General features: G+C 40.2%; 1 protein-coding gene across 2 annotated transcripts in view; it reads right to left on the bottom strand.

Annotated features, from left to right (window-relative positions):
- Positions 1–20711, bottom strand: part of rras2 (RAS related 2) — a 29390-nt gene extending 8679 nt beyond the window's left edge. Inside the window, exon 1 of one of the 2 annotated variants that reach the window (XM_046032598.1) lies at positions 20308–20711. Coding sequence is in view for 1 of the 2 variants with exons in the window: in XM_046032597.1 (XP_045888553.1) it covers positions 20308–20409 (102 nt within the window). In the remaining variant the exon portion in view is untranslated. The remainder of the gene's footprint in view (positions 1–20307) is intronic. The other variant, XM_046032597.1, reaches the window with a different exon arrangement.
- Between the last annotated feature and the right edge of the window lie 95 nt (positions 20712–20806).

Genomic DNA, 20806 nt, shown 5'->3' with positions numbered 1-20806 from the left:
GTTCTGGCTGAGCTGATTCTCTCAGAGCCGTTTCCCGTGATAGATTTTGCAGTGCCAGCAGCCCCAGAGCCAGCACTAACAGGGCTGTAGCTCAGCTTGGCCGTGCTTCAGCTGGGCAGCGACTGGCTAGGTGAGGGAGTGCAACATGACTCAGGAGGACTACCAATAACTATGTGACATAAGCCAGCATGAGTCATGGCCAGTATTATGACCTATAAATCCCTATATTAGTCCATGACTTCATCAGACATAACAGGCAGCTCAACCAGAATGAATCAGGTTGTATGAGTCGAGTTACGCTGCCACAGGGTTTCGGGGGGCAATAGCATCCACAAGGTACTGCAAAGTGAAAGTAATACAGCTGTTTTTGTTAAGACAGCATTAAGCACATATCAAAGAACATGTTAATACTCTTGAGACACCTTTTAGGGCTGCAACTAATGATTATATTCATTAACGTTGTTGCCTGTTTTGTTTTTTTTACAATTAAGTGATTAGTCGTTTGGAATATAAAATGTAAAAAAGAAGAACTGTTTCTCAAAGCCCAAAGTGACGTTGAAGATGTGTTAAGTTTACAGTGATATAAAACAGAGAAGAATCCTCACATGTGAGACGCTGCAACCAGAGATCTTTGATATTGTTTAAGGGAAAATAACTGGAAAGATGAATGGATTATCAAAATAGTTTTTGTCAGTCGACTAGAAAGAAATTCTCTGGAAATTCTATTTATTATTTTGGTATAGGGAAACACTTCAGATGATATCCAACATATCTGCAAGACAAGCTGTTACATCAGTGTTCTTACTGTTATCTGACAGACTATATCACAGGTACGTACCGAGGTGGCAGACAGATTCCTAGACAGATTTCCATGAAAACATTGGACAGCTGCCATGAGGAGACACTCACAGTGGGGACAACAGCTCAGTTCTTAAAGTGTAGCGTAGTTTGGTCTGTACACACACACACACACATACACATACACTTGCTGTATAACAACTTGTACATTCCATGGAGTGAGGAATGACGCAAAAAAAAAAGAACTAAGAACGAACCGAAGCTCCACTCGGGCAATTATTAGGCAGTGCTGACATGACCACCATCGTGAGCGTGTGCATTTGTGAGCCGAAAAAAACAGGATTATTAACATCCTTGGATTTTCACCTCTGCTCAGCAGCAGTGAAAGTAAATTTTAAGTAGACTATCAAATCAAGGTGTCCTAACTTAAGAATGCAAAAGAAAATTAGTAGCTACATAGGCACAACGTACAAATAAGCAAAACTGAGCATTATGGAAAACTATAAAAAAACATAATAAGTGACAGAGAGACTAATCCAAAAGCCTGCAGAAACAAGCTGCAGTACAGTAGATGTTGGTGGCAAGGTGGATCAGGCCACAGTCAGCCCCGGTCAGCTCAGCAGGAAGGAAACTCCACCTCTGAAGCAGGGAGCTGGCCCGGGCCAAGCCTTCGGGTGGTGGTGATGTCACAGACGACATGTTCCCCTACCCCGCCTACCTACCAAAGTCCAAACCTGTCACTCAGTTCCAGCATTCCAGCCATACATCCCAGACCTCCACCCACACACAGCACATGCACGCTCACACCAGGAAAACATTAGAGGCCTGTTTTCACCATGAATCCATGGTGGATGAGTCTCAGCTGCAGCACAGCTTTTTGTGCTGAGCTGTTATGTATCTGGATCGTTTGTGAAACACAGACGGACCATCAGTTCAGTATCTGGACAAATTCAATTTGACAATGATGTAAGATAGAGGATCACAGCAAATTATTACATTTGAGAAGCTGGAGCCCAAAATTATTTATCATTTTTTCTTGAAAAATGTCTTAAAATTACTCAATCTATTATCACATTTTTTGTTGAAAACTTCACGTAGATCAACAACCAAATCACAAATACTTTAAACTATCTAGCGATAACTTTCAAATCAGTGATGCATTTAAAGATGACTGAAATGACAAATGGACAAATCTTTGCCACATAAAGATAGCATCAAATCAGTGTAGGTGTATTTGTCTTGTAAACACTTCACTATTCAATGTAAATATCAAATGCCACATGCGGTCCAGCTTGTAGTGTTACATAATTTGAATATAAATCTCTTTCATGCACCTGGTCTGGTTTTGTTGTTAGCCGACAACTCTTCAATCGAGACATAAAGCAGTGAATCCTCTCTTACGACTGCTAGTTGCCACATTCAAGGAAAGCAAGAATATGTGATATGTGTAGGCGTGTAATCAACATCATGCTGCACTATGCACCCACTTCCTCTCCACACAAACAGCTTTACTGACACTAAATATAGATCCTTTTTCCATCTCTGTCAGTTATCCTACTTGTTTGGTTAGAGCCACCTCTTTCACTGCTCTTTCACCAATATTAACTACACAAAGCACTAAACCAATGATTCAGCAGCAACACACAGAAAACTGAGATTTGAACTACAATAAAAACCCACAAAACACCTTGGGCAATTAATTAACAAAAACACACTGCACCTACACAGATGAGGGGAAATGGTGCGCCTGCCTACTGGACTGTCATACTGAGAGGGAATGCTGAGCTAAAACAAACAGTCATCAACACGGCTAGGAGTTAATTACCTTCTGCAGATGGCCCAATGCCCAATGAGAATTCACAGACCTTGACTTAGAAATCATCAGCTGTAGCTATTCTTTAATTAAAGAAAAATGTATACTGAATGCCATTAAATTGCGTTATTCTAGGAAAATAACGCATCTGCAGATTTATAATATTCCCCAGCCTCCTCATTAGCTGTACCAACACACTTCAGTCTGCCACCTAATACATACTACAATAGATTATGTCATTTGGAATTTTGGGAGTAAGACCAATCTTATTTTGATCAAGTACAGGCATTCCCAATAACCCCAGAACCATCACTCAAACGCATTTGTTTTGTGCACATTGTGGACGAACAAATAGTAAAAAGATAGAACAACTCTGGATTGAGGAGTGGGTGTGAAAATAAGCTAAACGTGGTTTCATGCATTTTGCAAAGTAAACTGAAGGGGTTTCTCATTCTCAAGACTCGTGCTGTTTGTGTAATCAGTAAGCTTTGTTCATGAAAAATTGAAGAGATAGTCACAGTGTTTTTTCACTGCAACACACCTTTGAATCAGTGAAACTACTCTAAAATTGCACCTTTAGTACAATAGCAGAACTGTGCTCTCATTGGCTAATGATGGTGTTTGTCTGAGATTCAATGGGCAACTCTGTCACAGTGCAAGACACATGCCAATTGTATCAAACATGTTGAAATAGAAGCCCAGCTGAATAACAAGTGGCTGAAGACTGAAACCTCACAATAGAAAAAAGTCTGAAACGATGATCATTCACTATCAGGAAATACCTCTACCTGTTGCTCTCTTGGCCAGGTCACTCTGGAAAATCTCAGTCAGACTTTTATCTGGTTAAATAAAGTTATATATATATATATATATATATATTTATTCTCTTACAGTGAGTGTTAAGCTTCAACAAACTGGTCCTCGCGTTTAGTTCTTCTGACAGAGCAATACCAATGGCTACATAGAGTGAGACATCAGCACCAAGAAGCTGCATAGGAGTGGTTGGCTGGGGGGAGTTGCCCTCAAGCTGACAGGTGAAACAAGCCATTTCTAAGACTTGTTCGGTGGGCCAGAGCCAAGTGCAGCAATTTCAATTAAGGACACAAACTTCAGGCCAGACAGTCTGCAGCCTGCCAAGTCGCACCCTCAACTAGACAGCAGCAGAAGGTGACAAATTGTGATGATCCATTTCTGATAACATGTCATTACATGACAAGACCAACTCATACATTGTACAGGCTAATAAATTCGTCAAAAATGTATAATGGCATACATAGTCATGCCATTCTTTCTTGATGGTTAACTGATAATAAATGTAAACTACACTTTGTAAAATATCTCTCCGAAACGTTCTCCTTTTTTTTATACCTATATACTTGGAACCATTCAGAATCTCAGTCCACTGATCTACTGTAATCTGTGCATAAGTCAAACCTTTCTTGATTACCTAAGCACCACACACCAAAGCAGAGTAGCATGGGGCACCAATCTAAGAAAACAGAAATTTGACTGAGGGCATCTGTATCACTTCCTGTCCCCAAACAAAAGCGCAGGTTTAACCTTTGCCATACCTCTGTGGCTGGACTCTGAGCAGCTGCCACCATAAGGTTTTAACATTTAACAGATGAGAATGCAAAATTGCATTTTTACACTGTCTGTCTTCCTCCATCATCGCCTTTCTTCTCATGCTTTACAAGGTTTTACACAAGTGACCTGAATTTGTGTGAGGAGCTTTGTTTTGTTGAGTACTTAGGAGCACAAGAGGAAAAAAATAAGACAGAATGAAAAATTTGAGGGGGAGGGAGACTGTAGGCTACATGGAGATGGGGAGAGAAAGAGAAAAAGAGGGGGAGGGAAAGGCATTAACTTCCTGTGGAAACACCCACTTTTCCCATGAGCTCATGCACACCAGAAAGGTCATTTATTCAATACCTAATACACAAGGAGAGAAAGAGAGCACACAATGTGTTCACTGCCTTAAAAGGGCCACTGGGGACTATTCTGTTAAAGCTGGGAACACTACGCTTTACACATTGCTGCGGAGAATGACTTGGAAATAACAAAAAGTTTTGATTGACACTAGTCATTTCCAAAAGTCTTAAACCACTACTGTAAAGCCAAATGATCATGGTGCATGCTCAACATCCACAGTGCATTTGAATGTTTACAGTTAGACAATGTAGTCTAGAGGTAGCGCTGATCCTTTGGCCCGATGCCCAATTAAATGAACCCATGCACATCACTCCTACAAGCTCTCTTCCTCCTAATGCATGACAGATCCATAGCATCATCGCCTTGTCCTTAAATGCCGGCAGACAAGTAAAAAACATTGCCCCACCAGATAAAACCTTAGCATAATGCTTAAAGCCATCCAGTACCATGACTTCACTCGAATTGTAGATCCTGCCCATCTGAAGTTAAAGGACAATTTAATTTTTATTGTAAGCAACAGAAATGATGATGGCCAAAACTACAAAAAGGTCCAAGTTGTCAAAAGAAATGGAAAAATCCTTTAAATGGATTTCATGTGGGGTCTTACTAATCAGCGAAGAACAGTTCTGTTCTCCTTGGACTCTCTCAGGACGAACAAACAGAAGCCATTAATTTTTTGCAGGTGTGGCAGGTATGTTTTGTTTATGAGCTGCACAAACAAAATATAAAAAGCACCGGTACACTGCTATCACGTTACTAGTTCTTCTTTAATTCTTTTACGTACTTGGTGCTTCAACACCCATATACTATTTGATTTTTTTGGTGTTCCAGTACCCCTAATAATGTTCAATATTATTTATATATATTTATACATATTCAATATTTGAATGTTTTCTAAATTATATTCTATGTAGACTTTCGTTTTCTATAGAAAACTATATGACCTCTGGCAGAATGATTCTTACCAATCAATCAATAAATCCTTCAATCAATCAATGTCAACGTTCTGTGTTCTATTGCCTTTGAAATGTATGTCTATTTTGTGATAATATTTGGACTTTTGGTAATTTCTTTGTTTGGCTATGACAATATTTTACTCAGTCACTTGCTGAGAAATGGGGCGCATCCGCATCACAGTCCAGTAGGACTCAAGTGGTCAGATGATCAACCAGACAGTGTTTTCACACTTATTTAACCCCTTAATTTTTTTACAATCAAAAAATAAAAAACATTCTTTGTGTTTTTATTTGCTTTCAAGCTGATGTTAAATTAAGTGAAGATTGTTAATTTGTCTATAGAACATAGAAAAGATATAAATTCAGGTATGTGTAGGTATGATGCAAATTAGCGACAAAAGGCATAAACGAGAAACCAGGGCTTGCAAAAGGTTCCTAGGTACGTATCAAATATGCACCAACAGGCATTGGTGGAATCCATGTGCTATCTTGGCTTGCAGTCTGCAAGGAAGAGGTATGATGTGAATTTGCGACAATCGGTGTCAAGGGGTTAAAATTTAAATCAGAGATTAAAGTTAAAACTATTACGGTCCATTGTAAATGTCACGGCTACAACTAACGATTATATTCATTTCAAATAATCTGACATATCATTTTCCAATAAATCTATTAATTGTTTTGTCAATAAAATACCAGTAAATAGTGACAAATTTACATTATAATTTCCCAGAGCCCAAAGCGGTGTCTTTAAATTCCTTGCTTTATCCAACCAGATATTCAGTTTACTATTATAGATGACACACATCAAATCCTCACATTTCAGAAGCTAAAATCAGAGAATGCTGACAGTTTTGCTTGAAAAATTACTGTCATGATTAATCAATAATTAAAATAATGAACCTATGAATTTTCTGTCAATAGGCGAATGGATTGATCGCCTAATCGTTTCAGCTCCAGTAAATGTATTTGTAAATTCTGAAATGCTACTCCCTGGTTTGAGCTACTGTACTCCCAGTGGCACTGCACGCACACAGTTTTTCAGTGTAATCACAATTGGAAGATTATAATGAACATTCTACTGTGTTCACCATTCATTTTCACTTCCAAATATTTAATGTTCATATTTGGGTTAAATTGGTTGTTGTCTGTCCTACATTTTTGCTTGAACTAAAGGACTGTTGCCATATTCCCAGATTCCTGTGGTTGTCATTGTAACAGACAGTAGTAATGGTTACAATCAAATGGTACTATGCAGAACATAGCCAACTGGCATTTTACAATAAAAGAAAGTTACATAATGTATGAGCTGACTGGCCCAGCTAGCATTCAAGGCTGTAGAGTCGGGGATAGCACTCATGCAGAGAATAAAGCAGAGGATAAATGTCCCACCAAGTAGGCCAACTCCTGGCACAGTCAACCCCCTGCTTTCCTCTAACCTCTCTGGCATTAAGACTTCAATCGCCCCAGCTAAATATCAATGTGTGCTGGACTCTGAACACTTTTGAACCTGCTCAAAGTCACAAAATCAAAGAGGTGCCATTTAAAGGCCTTCTTCCATCAGATCACTGCGCTCAAAGCAGCCTGTTTGCTCAATAGCGGTCACACTACAAACTATTTCTTTATCTTCATTTCATAAGAACATTTTGTTGAATTACAAGTGGAGACCTGTGCAAATACTTTAGAAGCCCACAAACTGATTCAACAGAACAACACAAAGACGGAGAACTGCGTGAACCACCCTTATTGTTCTAGCTGATGTCATGTGACATCACTAATGTTCCCCTTCCCTGCATTAAGCCTCCCTTAAGCCTAGCCATTGTTGGGTTATCGATGCAGTTTTCTCTACAGCCCTTCCTTGTTTTGCTTGGAGGGACAGAAAATAAAAGACTTATTTTGATAAGAGTTACTCTCTAATATACATAGTGAGTCCCCCTGACTGAGTTTTGTTCTGGTGAATCTTCATCAATGCCTGCTTTTGTGGAAGTGGGAAAACCTTGGCCCATGTGACTATATCAAAATCATCCCATATTAAGTGGAATAGATGTAGAGGAGAAATGAAGCAAGCGCCAACAGAACAGTGAGCAATATGTCTGTAAAGTTCCTGTAGTTAGGGAGTAGGGATTATAATATAAAATAGATCCAGTAAAAGATAAAATAGCACCTGCAGTTTCTCCGGCCATTAAGCTTTTATAAAACAAAAACTACACTGTTATATATTGAGATTGTCAAGCCTTGTTGTGACCCATTGTCTCAGACAGTGTAGTGTTTGCATATGTTTTTGTTTCATTAAAGGCTTTATTAAATTTTTCTCCCTCTGCTTGTCTTTGCGCAGAAGTAGTACTGCACACACTCACATCAACAAAGCATTACTGTGACGGCTCAGCAAGAGGACACCAGCTACTGCAGTGGCTGTGTGGACAGAGAAACTACTGTGTGACTTTCAAAAACCCATACAAAGTCACTCAACGGAGTGTGGCTCACAGTCTGTAGTCTATGGTTTTCAGGGAAACCGTATGACTGACTAAATAATGGCATGCTGATCAGTGCTGAAAATAAATAAGAGTCACAGAGTCCAAAGAGTTGGTTTACCAATTAAGATTAGAGAAGATTAATAATTTATAACTAAACACAAAGTCAGTGGACATGCCCATAACTGACATATTACACCACGACAAACTATTTTCTATTGAAACCTACTTTAAAAGGATCCATTCTCTCCCGAACATCTCTAAAAAGACTTAACTGTACAGCACCTGCAGGGATGACTTCGTCTTCTCCACCATCTCCCCTCTCTCCCCTAGTACAACTGCTGAGTGTGTATTTCTGCACCAGTGTACTCTGCAGCAGACTATAATTCTTAGCATGGAGTGATATGTCAAAGCAAATGGGGCCACTCACTGGCATCATGTCAGATACACAGCATCATTACTGTTGTGCTTTTAGGCCAGCACTCCTGCAACACAGGCACCAGAAATGGTATTACTCAATCAGGCAACTCCTCATAAATAAGACCTAATGGAAACATCTTCTCTTCTCTCTCTCGAGTTCCTCCATGCCTGTCCAGTCCCCATCATTAAAAGTCCTTCTACATGGGTATAGAAAATGATAATAATCAACATTTGTGTATGTCACAATTGTGATTTCTTGTAAGAAGACAATTACAGATGGGTGATGGCAGGTCTTGATGAACAGTTTGATGAGTACACAAATGATGTGAATCCTATGCTATGGCCTTCAAAGTCACCCGATCTCTTCCTGGTTGAAGTGGACTGATCCAGCATTTAAACGGCAGAATGAATTTATTCCAATGGAATAGCATGGCAAAAGTTGACCTACAAATTTGCGCTGCTGACAAGTAGTAAGTTGCAGTTAATAAGAGTGCTAACTCTCTCCACGAGGTGAAAGTCTTTTGTTTGTGCAGGGACCTGAGCTCCACATGCTTTAACTAGCATCTAGAAAGGCCTGGCTGTGAGAAGACGATGTTTTGGTTAGACATACCAATCACACTTTTTAGGCAGCTGTTGACTTAGTGTGCACTGGCGTGTGCCAATTTAGAATTCTGCACCAGGCTTGCAGACACAGTTGCTGAAGATACAGTCACATTTGCTGCATGTGTTAGATCAGTATAACAGTCACACACAGCTGTGTGACGCAAATATTCCCGATTGTATCTACACGTGTACCTAATGGTTACTGAACAGCCTTTTGGATTATGATCTGGTATCATATCAGTGGGAGATAGAGTCAGAAGCTCATTTGTTTAGGACAGAAGTCACACTTGGCCATTGTCGTCCGCACATTTGGACACTGAGTCGTGCTGTACTGTCACCTGTTGAGGGGTTGTCTCATTCCATGCTTCACCTCCCCCTGATGGACAGCAGGTGCCCCACAGGCTTTTGGACAGTGTCTGAATGAGACGTGCCAAATGTCCACCAGCTGCCTGGCAGGCAGCTCTGGGCCCAACATCAGCGACAAGTACAGGACATATAAAAAGAACCATTCATAGTGCTCTATCAACTAAGTTGCATGAAAAATGTCCCCTATACATGTGACACACTACAGAAAGCAGTACTATTTTAAATAACAGCGTAGACAAAGTTCCAAAAGGGATACACACTAATGACAAAATCAACACTATACAGTATATATAATCAACACTAGCACCAGTAATATGCTGATTAAAAACAGACTGTCTCATCAAAAGGTGTTCATACATTTGGAATGTTAAATGTTAGAAGCTGGTGGGAGTGGGTTTCTATTTGTAGCATGTCAGTTTCCCATAGCCAGAGTTGTTGTTATATGACTCTGAGATGTGAGACCTGATACTGTGGACAGTTATGTGTGAATACAGAACAATAGCCAAAAAACAACACAGAAGAACCGACTGCCCTCGCTGTCTGTGTGACTCTATCAGGGGCAGTGACCGGAAAACAAGGGGGGATATCGCAGGTGAATGTAGGAATCTTTTTTACCTTTCAGAGGGAAATGCTACAAGTCCAAAGTACACATAAAATTGTTTTATGCCTCATACTGCTATCATTAAAATTATTTTTTTAATGGTAAAATGTATGAAATTGAACTAGGGCCTGGCGATAATGCCAAAAATCGATAATAATTATAGATAATTATCACGATAAATGTCAAATCATTTCTTTCTAGTTTAAAAGGTTTTTTGCTCCTGGGTGAAAGGTGACAAAACCAGATGGCTAATTGTTGTTTTAAACGCTTCTTTATGGTCAGAACATGACAAACACTTGCCAAACAGTGGATCACTTAACATTTCTGAGGTAGAATATTCAAAACAATTATGATTCCTCAACAAAATAAATGTTTTAATAGAAAAAGTAAGTGCTAATTTGTTCAAGATATAAATGAAAACATTTATTGAACATTTGTTGTTGAAGTAAATTATATCGCGATAATTATCATTATTGTTTTATTGCCTAGCCCTAAATTGAACCACAGAACACATTCTTTTGTTGCAAGTCATATTTAGCATGTACAGGCTTTATTTAATGATGTAATATTACATATAAAAGTGAAAAGCAGCATGTGAAGAGCTGTTGAGATCAAGAGAGTAGAATGTTTCCAGAAAACGGCAACTGAGTCATTCTTTTTTTCTATTAACACAAGAGTCAAAACACCTATCGATGTATATTTATCACGTTCATGTTGTGGTTTGATATTTAGGTTTAAAAGAAGCTCTTACAGCACTGACCACAGGCCCAACTCATACGTCGTAAAAACATGATTTGGTACAGATACCAGAACAATAATTTTTCAATGCATCCCCCCCACCCACCATTTATTAGTGATAAATGGCAAAGCTGTAAAAGGTGAAATGTCGTCTGAAAACATTTGAATTTCATTTTGGAACTATCAGATCAACAAATAAGTAAACAACATTATAAATATGAACAGACATTCAGTGACTTTATGCTTTCATTACTTGCCAGTTTTCAATACTCGTTGCTAACTTAAAAATGCAAAGGGACAATCTGTTGATTATTGTGTTAATCTCAGCAGCATCAAGAGACTGCGGATGTTTAATCAAGTTTCAGTTTTCTTTAGAATCTGCATATTACTATGTGTCATTCTAAGTAACTACCACAGTAATCATTTGGATATAGTCATTGCCTCCTTCCCTGTTAATTGTCTAAGAACAGATAAGTGAAGTTCAGATCTACCTTTCAATGAAATTTATAAAGATTATGTGTTTATTTACTAACTATTCTCCACTATATGGTGGAGAATAATGGAGGATTATAAAACTCATCCTTAAAATAATTCAAATAGGGCAATTTTAATAGGCTGCAAAATTGAATGTTGTGCAAAGCAAAAAGGAAATTAAAGGAAATGTAAATATATTAAGCAAAATCTGCATTAACTAATGCGTCAATTCACCGACATGCAATACCTTTCTAACAGTACCACTACTGATTTTTAATATTTCTGTAGTAGTGGAAGTATATAGGCTTGGCTTTTATAACCATGTGCCATCAGGACAAACCAATTTTTTCAGTGTATGCTTATACAAGATTAAACTCTTCGCTCTTTTGTTAGTGTCTTACTGACTTGTGCATACACGCATTACTCTTTCTGTTACCTTACATCTGTTTTAGTGAAACTTGACTTTCGGCTGCCAACTTCGCACGTGGCCAGGGATAACAGATGAAATGTTTGGGCTAATTTTAGCATATTTACAGTAATGTTTATTAATATGCGCTGGGTCTTACAAACAAACTGAATAAATTAAAAAGTGGATGTTGCAGAGAGACACAGAGGGAGAGACATCAAAGAGGGTGAAATTATCATCCGATCTCAGATCTGTAATGTCTGGCTGGCCACACTGCAGATCACACCCTCGCTCCAGTTAACAATTCTGCTTTACAATGCAGAGGAGATTCTTCAGGAAAAATGAATGGGGACTGGTTTAGAGAGCATCTGATAACTAACCATGCAACTTCCAATTTTTCCAATCTCATCACCTTAAAAGATATATTCTTTTTATATTATCTTTTGATATTACCTCTCTTACTGTTGTATTCAAGGCTGCATATGAGTCAGGGTGTGTGTGGATGAGTGGGATGGATACATTCTAATAATTACTGGCATTTCTCTTGACTTGAGGAGGGTGTCATATGCTCATACGCCAGATAACAAAAATGGTACAGCCCCACATCGGGGATGAAGTTCTCCTTTCACTGAACAAGGAGATTATTGTGTAAACTACAAAAACTAAATTACACAAGATGATAAGAGTGACAAGAGTTTTTATGGAAAAGAAAAACAGAACTTATTTAAAACAAACACATGCAATAACAATACACAGCAGAAGTGTGTAGAATGAGGAAGCACACTCACAAAAGAAGGTGAGCAGTAACCATTGTTCTTTCAGGTTTAAGCATTGGTATATGTGTGTATGGACAAACATGTGGACATGGATCCAAGCCAACTTTAGTCAACATGTGTAAACAGATAAAGGCCACTGAAAGTCACTCAAGAAACAGACGAAAGGGGAGTGAAATGGTTGTTAAATTGGTGTGTTGTACTCCTATTAGTTCCACAAAAATATACAAACATCCAGTTGTGCCTCGTGTTGTAATATCTTTATTGTATTACCAGTTATTGCTGATTAATAAAGTAAATATAGTAGTCTTACTCCCTGGATAGTTTCTCATTAGCTTGAAGCAAAAGGGATGACCTGCTAGTCTCTCGAGCTTTCCCAGATGGGTGGGAGTGTCTTTAGAGATCCCAAACTCCCTTTTGCATGAACATTCCTATGGTGTACTGTCTGGCATTGTGCCACATTCAAGAAAATTACCTTGGCAATGGGATTGCATTTACCGTATCCACGGATTCAAACAAGAAAATAGTGTCACTAGTGGCCCTTGGTGCTGCAATATGCATCACATCCCAAAATACAAACATCTTGAATGGCAAAAACAACATACTGATTAGACATTTCACTGTATCTAATTAGAATTAATTCTTAGATGTGTAGAATTTTTCGGTGAAAAAGGGCATGGGGCCATTATAATCAAATGGGTTTATCTCCATGGAAGCATGAATGTATTCAGCAGATTGCACACGTGGCTACCCATTACATTATAAGATAGTGGCAAGAATGTGATCGGTATATATCATGGCAATCTCCCCATTACATTTATATATTGCTTATGCACACGTATACGTTTTGGGCTGTTGCTGGTGCAACAAGAAAGGCTACCTAAAACATCAGGATCCACCCTCTGGGAACAATAAATATTCATGGCAAATTATATGGATATCTGGTCTTTCATTTTGAGATACTTTGCTCTGGCAAAGATGTTGAACAACCAATACTGCCAGCTTTATGCCCTGCCACCATCAATAAAAAAGCACTGTGTCATAACCACTCTGACGTCCCTCTGTCTGGTATAACTTCTGGCAGTCTTATTAAATTGTGCAATTTAATAAGAAAAAAATAGAATTCAAATTTCTACTTCCTACTACTGTTGCTATGATATGCCAACTTTTACACACAGAAACCTGAGCGTATAGTTGTCTAACAAAGGAAAACTAAACTTGTAAATAGTGTATGTATGCTCTATACACGTCTGTTGCTTCAGTGCTTCACAGGCACCAACCACAAGAACTGCCGAATTCATACCTAATTGGTCCCAGAAAAAACGTATTTAGAAATATACTTATGCTAGGTTATATCTGGTTAGAGTTTGATGTTTACTGAAGTCCGAGAAGTAAAGATGTATAATTAAGTGTGTACACTTCCACGGTGACATCTGAAAAAAGAAAAGATGCACATAGAAGAAGGACAATACAAATTGACCAGTTAAGGATGGCTGGTGATTTAGTTTTCATTAAATGTTTTCCTATCACAGCAGAACTATAGTCCCTTCAAAACAAACCGGGGATGCAGGATAGACTTGTCTATTTTAATGGGTGAATGCACGTTACTCCAACACTGCTCATGAAAAGGTACAAGGTAGATTTATTTGTCACATTACAACAGACTGTAAAGTAAAATTGAGATTGTAACTCCCTTCTGCTATGTAGCAGTCAATATACAGTAATCTAAAAGCAATTATTACAATGGTAGACTGAAATGAACTACATTCAGTGGAGGATGAATTTGAGTTTAATAGTCTGATAACTTGGGAGTCGGACAAAGATGCTCTGCAGTCTGGTGGTGCGGCAGCAGAAACTTCTATATCTCTTTCCAGAACGCAGCAGGGTGAACAGGCTGTGGCTGGGGTGGGTACTGTCCTTTAATATCCTTTGGGCTCTGCGTAGGCACCTCACCTCACCTCACCTCACCTCACCTCACCTCACCTCACCGATATCGCTGATGCTTGGGAGATGGGTACCAATTATCTTTTGAGCAGTTTTTGTCACATGTTGCAGAGCCCTCCGGTCCGCTGGCCGATGAGTCGTCCACAAACTTCACAACAGAGTTCTCTCCATGTCAAGGGATGCAGTCGTGGGTGTACAGCGTGAATGTGATGTTTCTGATGGCCTGCCACCTATCTTCACCTCCTTGATGCCAGTCCTAGCTCTGGTGGTGCTCTAAGCTTCATCACCCAACCGAGAACCATATTTTTTGGCTCTGGATAGAACCCTCACCTCTCCATTCATCCTTCTGATTGGGGAATGATTTTATCGTCTTAGAGATCACCACATCATCAACACATTTGCTGATGTCACTGATGATGTACATTCCTCAAGGTTGATGAGGCTCACCTGGGTGGCGGCCTCTCTGAACCGACACCGACTCCAATCCGTGTTGGCAAAACAGTCCTGCAGAGCTGCTGTAGCCTCATCTGTCCACACCTTGACTGTTTACATTGTTGGTTTGACCCATAGACTGTGGTTTGACCCTTTTAATCAGCTGGCGTAAGTGGGCTGAAGAAGCAGAGAAATATGGTCTGATAGACTAAAATGGTCCCCATTTGGCTGTTTTTTCATGTGACTGCTGATGACCTGTAGTGCATTTTTTGATTTTGCATCTGGAGGAATGTAAACAGCGACAAAAACACTTGAGAATTCTCTGTGCAGATATAATGGCCGATTTCTCAACATTAAAAATTCCACATCTGATAAACATTGTCCTTTCACTTTGACTGCGGTTGAGCACCAAGCATCATTTACGTAGGCACACAGTCCTCCTCCCCTCGTCTTACTGAACTCCAGAGTCCTGCGTAGGACCCGGGTTGTTTGACCTGGGCACATCTGAAGGATGCTATAAGGAGGACAAATGTTTCTATAATAGCAATAAGGTAAGCGAAAAAAAAAATTGTTCTCGATATATACAATATAGTTGTCACATTAACTTTTCATAAGGAAAGGGAAAATAAGGTACAGTAACACAGACTGTGTGGTACTATGCTCAATGCATGCAAGCTATTATTTTGAATAGCACTGTTAAGTCATTACTGGAGCATAGTAACATGAAGCAGAACATAGACCCCTTATACTAAATGTACTTTTAAAAATAAATAAGAATGACAAAGACCTATTATCAAATGACTGAGAGTATTTTGTTTTTTAGCCTTACATATACACACTCGCATGCTGATTTCAAAGCATGCAGAACTCAAGTAGTTTTCTTTCATTTTTGTGCATGCTGATATTGTCAACCGCGTGGATGAGTCACAAGCAGAGTAATTGTGAAACCATTCACAAAAACAGCAGGTCTGCAGGGGTTGTTTGCAATTTACATTTTGTGTGATAGTAACACAATTTGAAGAGGCACACTTTTTTTCTCTGGGTGACATAGCGCTGTTGGGTATTCTTCCACATCTTTAAATATGATAATTGTAGTTTATGTACTTCAAATGTACATTTGTTTTACTTCATGGTTAGAGTTCCTGTTGTGAAAACCAATGAAGGGCTTATTTGCTCTCTTTGTGGTTCTGTTCTGTGAGAAATCAACAGGTGACCCTCCCACAGAGCTAAACAAACAATGTACTCTTCACCTGCCCTCACAGGCGCACACATACACACACACACACCTGCCACAGCTGCAACCCCTAGCCTCAAAAATAGCTTAGTGTCATTTGGTTCAGTCTTCCGTTACAAAGAAAAAATATTAACTCCCTTAAAGGAGATGAAGAAACAGCGGTCAGAATGGAATTGTTTGCACTCAAAGGCATGGCATGTGACATATCACTGAGCCAGACAGAAAGTTACAAACCTACCCGTATCCAAAAATGGGCTGAGTATGCTGTGTGTAGTGTTACATGCAACTAAAACTGCTAAACTAAATCACAAACACATGCACAAAAGCGTCGTTGCAAACACTTTTGTCTAACCACCTGTGGCTGTTTCTGAGAAATTCACATGAAATGGCGGCGCATTCATCTCCAACACTACTACCATTCCCATCCCGTGCCTCCAAATGCCCAAGGAGGGCTCTCCTTATAATGCAGGATTGCTTTATTGAATTAATACTTCTTCCTAGATGACCCCATATCTATGTAATCAAAGACATGCTTGAAAATATGCGAGATATGTAGAAAGGGTGTATGGGTATAAGAGAGAAAGAAAGAGAGGTCACTTATGTGTTTCAGCTGAGGTCTACAAAAATCCTCAACTTATCTGTCTGGACTTGATCACTCAGGATGTTCTGCTCTCGGGCATGAATCTCCCCTGCCAAAGGCAGCCACCACACTAATATTAGCAAGCATGTGAGCAAGCAACACCATGCTTTTCAGTCAGCAATCAGATGACACAACATCTCATTACAGAGCCGTCTCATTCCAGTAGCATCCATGGTAACTCTGTGTAAATGAAGTCTGGTTTTGATTTGCTATTATTTTGGGGGATAAAAACGAACCTACACAAACCACCCCACATGCAGTCTCACATGGCCAGTGTGAGTCATGTTTTCCCTTACTTGGGACGCTTCCTCCCTCATAGACGTCACATTAAACGACACACTGTGTTCCACAACTTTTGTCAGATGACTCAATGTTATGTCATCCCAATGCTATTTCAGCTCCAGTCAACTGCTTTGCATTAGGTTGGCCAGCAGCTCCATGGGACATGCCACTTTGTTCTTGCTAGGGACATCATCTCTTATCCCCTGACTCCCAGAAATCCCAGCATCAGCACAGTAGACCATTTTTTGTCTTAGGCTCTGCTCAGTACCCTCAAGATCAGCACTAGGTATCGAACCTCAGTCCTTTTGAGAAATGACTGAAATATGCTCATAGAATCAAGTATCAAACCAAAGCTAGACTGATTTATATTCTTATTTACTTATTTGGTCACATATTTCTTGATGTAAATTAAAGCTTTTTTCAAAAATGTATTTATTTTTTTTGATGGGAACATTTTTTCTACAGACGCTTGTGTTATGACAACTTTAACACTAATGCAAAAAACCTCAGGTGTCAAATAACTCCATTATTGAACATTTTACAATAACACAAGTTTGAAAATGTGCTTCTTAAAATGTTAATGTGTCATGGTCGCCCACAGTCAGTCCCAACACTCACACACTGCACGCAAAAAATAATAAAACGTGATGCTACGAAAAGACCCTACTGGATATTCAAACTGTGAAAGCACCTCTATTCTATTAAGTCACACTGGGACAGTTGTAGTAGACTGTTTCTACTGGCCTATTTACAATAGTAACTACTTACCTACTAGATGACAGGATATGAAATAATAAATTGTCTCAGCAGTAGCCTAGTACGCAACATTTTTTATATTTTTTCTACTTATGAAGTTGATGGAACAAGTAACCATAACAAATTCAAGCAAATATTGTTTGTGGAAAAAGTGTTGCAAGAGTGTCAGCAGCCGTTGCTAACCAGCAAACCAACCAATAGTTTCAAAGCAAGGTCTTCGGGTTATGAAGAGATTTTTTACACTTAGGTTTAGATTGTTATATTTAGATGGGTACTTATAGGATGCCTTATAGGATGTTACTTTTTATAACATGTAATACTGTGTAATACTGCAATGATTCTTGGTAGAAAATTGCAACAAGTACTTAATATTTCTGTCAAAACACATAACCCTGAATATAATACTCTGTCAAGATTTCCACTAAAACACACACATGCATGCACGTACGTAGTTCCAGTGATTCAGGAAGCAGGTCATGTTTTTCCATACAAAACTATAAGGCCCTAAGACCAGCAATAGAGGGACTTCCTTTACTGAAAGGCCAAATTCCACATGGTCCATGACCATTAACCCACCCGGGCTGACTCAGACCCCCCACCCGTCCAAACCTCCCAACACTCAAACATAGTTCTGGGGAAAGCCTCGACTTCACAACCAGCTGTTAGGTCTTTTCCCCTTGGCAGGCAATTTCTAGAAACTTCTGAAGAGGATGTAGGTCCTCCTCCTGCTGTCAACATCTCTGTCTCTCTCACTTCTACGGCACCAGATATGCCAATGAGAAAAGCGTGAGAGGAAATTAACTGTGGGTCACATACTGAATACAAAATACACACAAAGTGGATGTTCGAGCAAAATCCCAAATCAGCACTGAAAGTAATGACAGTATACACTGGTACTCTGTTTTACTGTTTTCTTCCCAGATGAAATGTATGGGAAGAAGCAAGCAGATTGATATTATCTTCTAAGAAACTGTAACAGGATGAACTCCCTCACCGAACAGAAATAATATGCTTTAGGTAATTCAAGAATGGGCTTCTGAATTAGTCGATCATTGGTATGGCTGTCCATTATTCCGACAGGAGACTTCTAGAGACTCCTTAATGGAGGTTGCAGGATTATTGCTACCTCCGTCAGCATGTAAATCCACCTTAATGCAATGATAAAACAATCTTTGCAAGTGCTACTGTAAGAGCAGATATCAGGTATGATCTTCTATATATAAAGATTGGCATTTTTGTAGATAATTCTGATACTATCAGCAACAGTGTGTGGTGATTTCACACTACAAAAGCAGAAACCTCACATCTCCAATATTGTGTTGTTACCATGAGCACATTAAACCAAGTCAAATGTCTTCTGAGTGGTATATATTCAGCTTTAAATGCTCCCCTGCTTCAGGTCAGTAAGGTCAGTAGTTTGTGGCAAATATCTGTGCCACTGCTATGTGATCCCTTTTTACTTGGTATGCAGTTAATGAGCTTTTTGAACCCTCATTAGACACAACTCCCCCCAACACACACACACACACACACACAAGCTTTTCACCCCCACTCTGAAACATGTGCCAGCCCACTGTTGTCTAACAGTGTGGAGACATGCAGCTGCCTGCAGTCTGGTCAGGAAGGGGGAAACACACTTAAGGCAAAGGGCAAAGTTTGTCATCTCATTCATACAGCGTGCGTGCGTGCGTGCGTGCGTGCGTGCGTGTGTGTGTGTGTGTGTGTAATGACCATTATGGACCTGAAAGGTCAAAGCAAGGCAGGCTATGTCTGCAGTGTGCTGCAATGCAACCACTGATTGATGGGAGGCAAACTGTTAACATGCCTTTTCTATGTGACAACGATTAGTTGACATTGTGTCTCAGTGGTTGGAAGTAGTTTAGGCCTACACTTTTATTTCTAAGAATATGTATATTAGTGTCAGATGTTTGTCTTCGGTTACTGGAAGCGCTTTCGAATGAGGTTGCCTTGGAGAGATTCTAACGTTACTGAAACCAAAAGTTAACCATCCTTCAATGGACATGATTGTGCTGCTGCTTATTTCATAATAGCTCGACCCCAACGTGTTTTCTAAGTCTAGCTCACATATTTCTAATGAGTTCGCTGGCTCTCCAAAATTACTTCAAAAGTGCGTTTTTCTCTCTGAGGGTATCAGTGGGCTACTCCAACCATACTCCTCCAGGGACTACTGTGATTTTGGTGCAAGGTTTCTCTGTAGGCTACTGTTCTTCTAGCCTACTAGAGGTTTCTGGCTTGGTAGACCATTCCAGACTAAAACCTTGAGTTGTCAACAACACGGCAGCAAGTTAATAAAATAGGGAAAGTCGGGAGCTTTGTAGACCCACTTTCCTTTCTCTTTTGGCGGCTATAAACTGCTAAGTGGAAGTCGATCTCTCGGAAATCGACGTGTTAAAGTCACAGCCGACCCTCCTCGTATAATTCTCAATATAAGACTCCCCACATCACCCTAACATCTTCTATGAACCTCTCGGGAAAGAGTTGTAGGCCTCGGCAAAGTAGTGGAGAAGGAAAAACAGACCCCGGTATCTGCTTATGGGGTTCCCGTGCCTGGCCTCCCCCCGTCCCTAGTAGCTCTTTCGCCGTGTTTTCGGATAAGCAGGGGAATCAAAGCAACGGCTAAATTCAAAGGCGAGGCTGAACGCATACTGACCTGAATAAACTGGATAGTCAGGGCTGATTTCCCGACACCGCCGCCTCCGACCACGACCAGCCGATACTTCTCCTGCACCGAGCCGTCCTTCCAGCCTGCCATCGAGGACACTTCGCTGCGCTCGCCGCCGCCGCCGCCGCTGCTGCCGGAACACCAGTGAGTAAACACCCACTTTTTTCCTGTAAACTGAAGAGGCCCTGCAGTAGAAAGACCGGAGCGCGGAAAGAAGCCCAGATAGGTGTCAAAATGACTCACGGGGTGCAGTCCGTTCAGTGCACGGAAAGACGGAGAGGGATCCCGGGAGCTACACGCGCCTGTCCATAAGCCCTGACCGTGTTTCAGCCTCGACAACACTGCGATGTTCAAGCTGTGTATCCGACAGAGTGATCAGCAAAGCCAGTACTAATGTCTGGCGCTAGGGGCTCTTCTACAGGCGGTGTGCGACTGCCCCCCCCCCCCCCCCCCCCCCCCCCCCCCCCCCCCCCCCCCCCCCCCCCCC

This window comes from Micropterus dolomieu, linkage group LG20 (genome assembly GCF_021292245.1).
Source record: "Micropterus dolomieu isolate WLL.071019.BEF.003 ecotype Adirondacks linkage group LG20, ASM2129224v1, whole genome shotgun sequence".
In the NCBI taxonomy this organism is placed as follows: domain Eukaryota; kingdom Metazoa; phylum Chordata; class Actinopteri; order Centrarchiformes; family Centrarchidae; genus Micropterus; species Micropterus dolomieu.
This window is presented reverse-complemented; position numbering and strand designations above follow the sequence as displayed.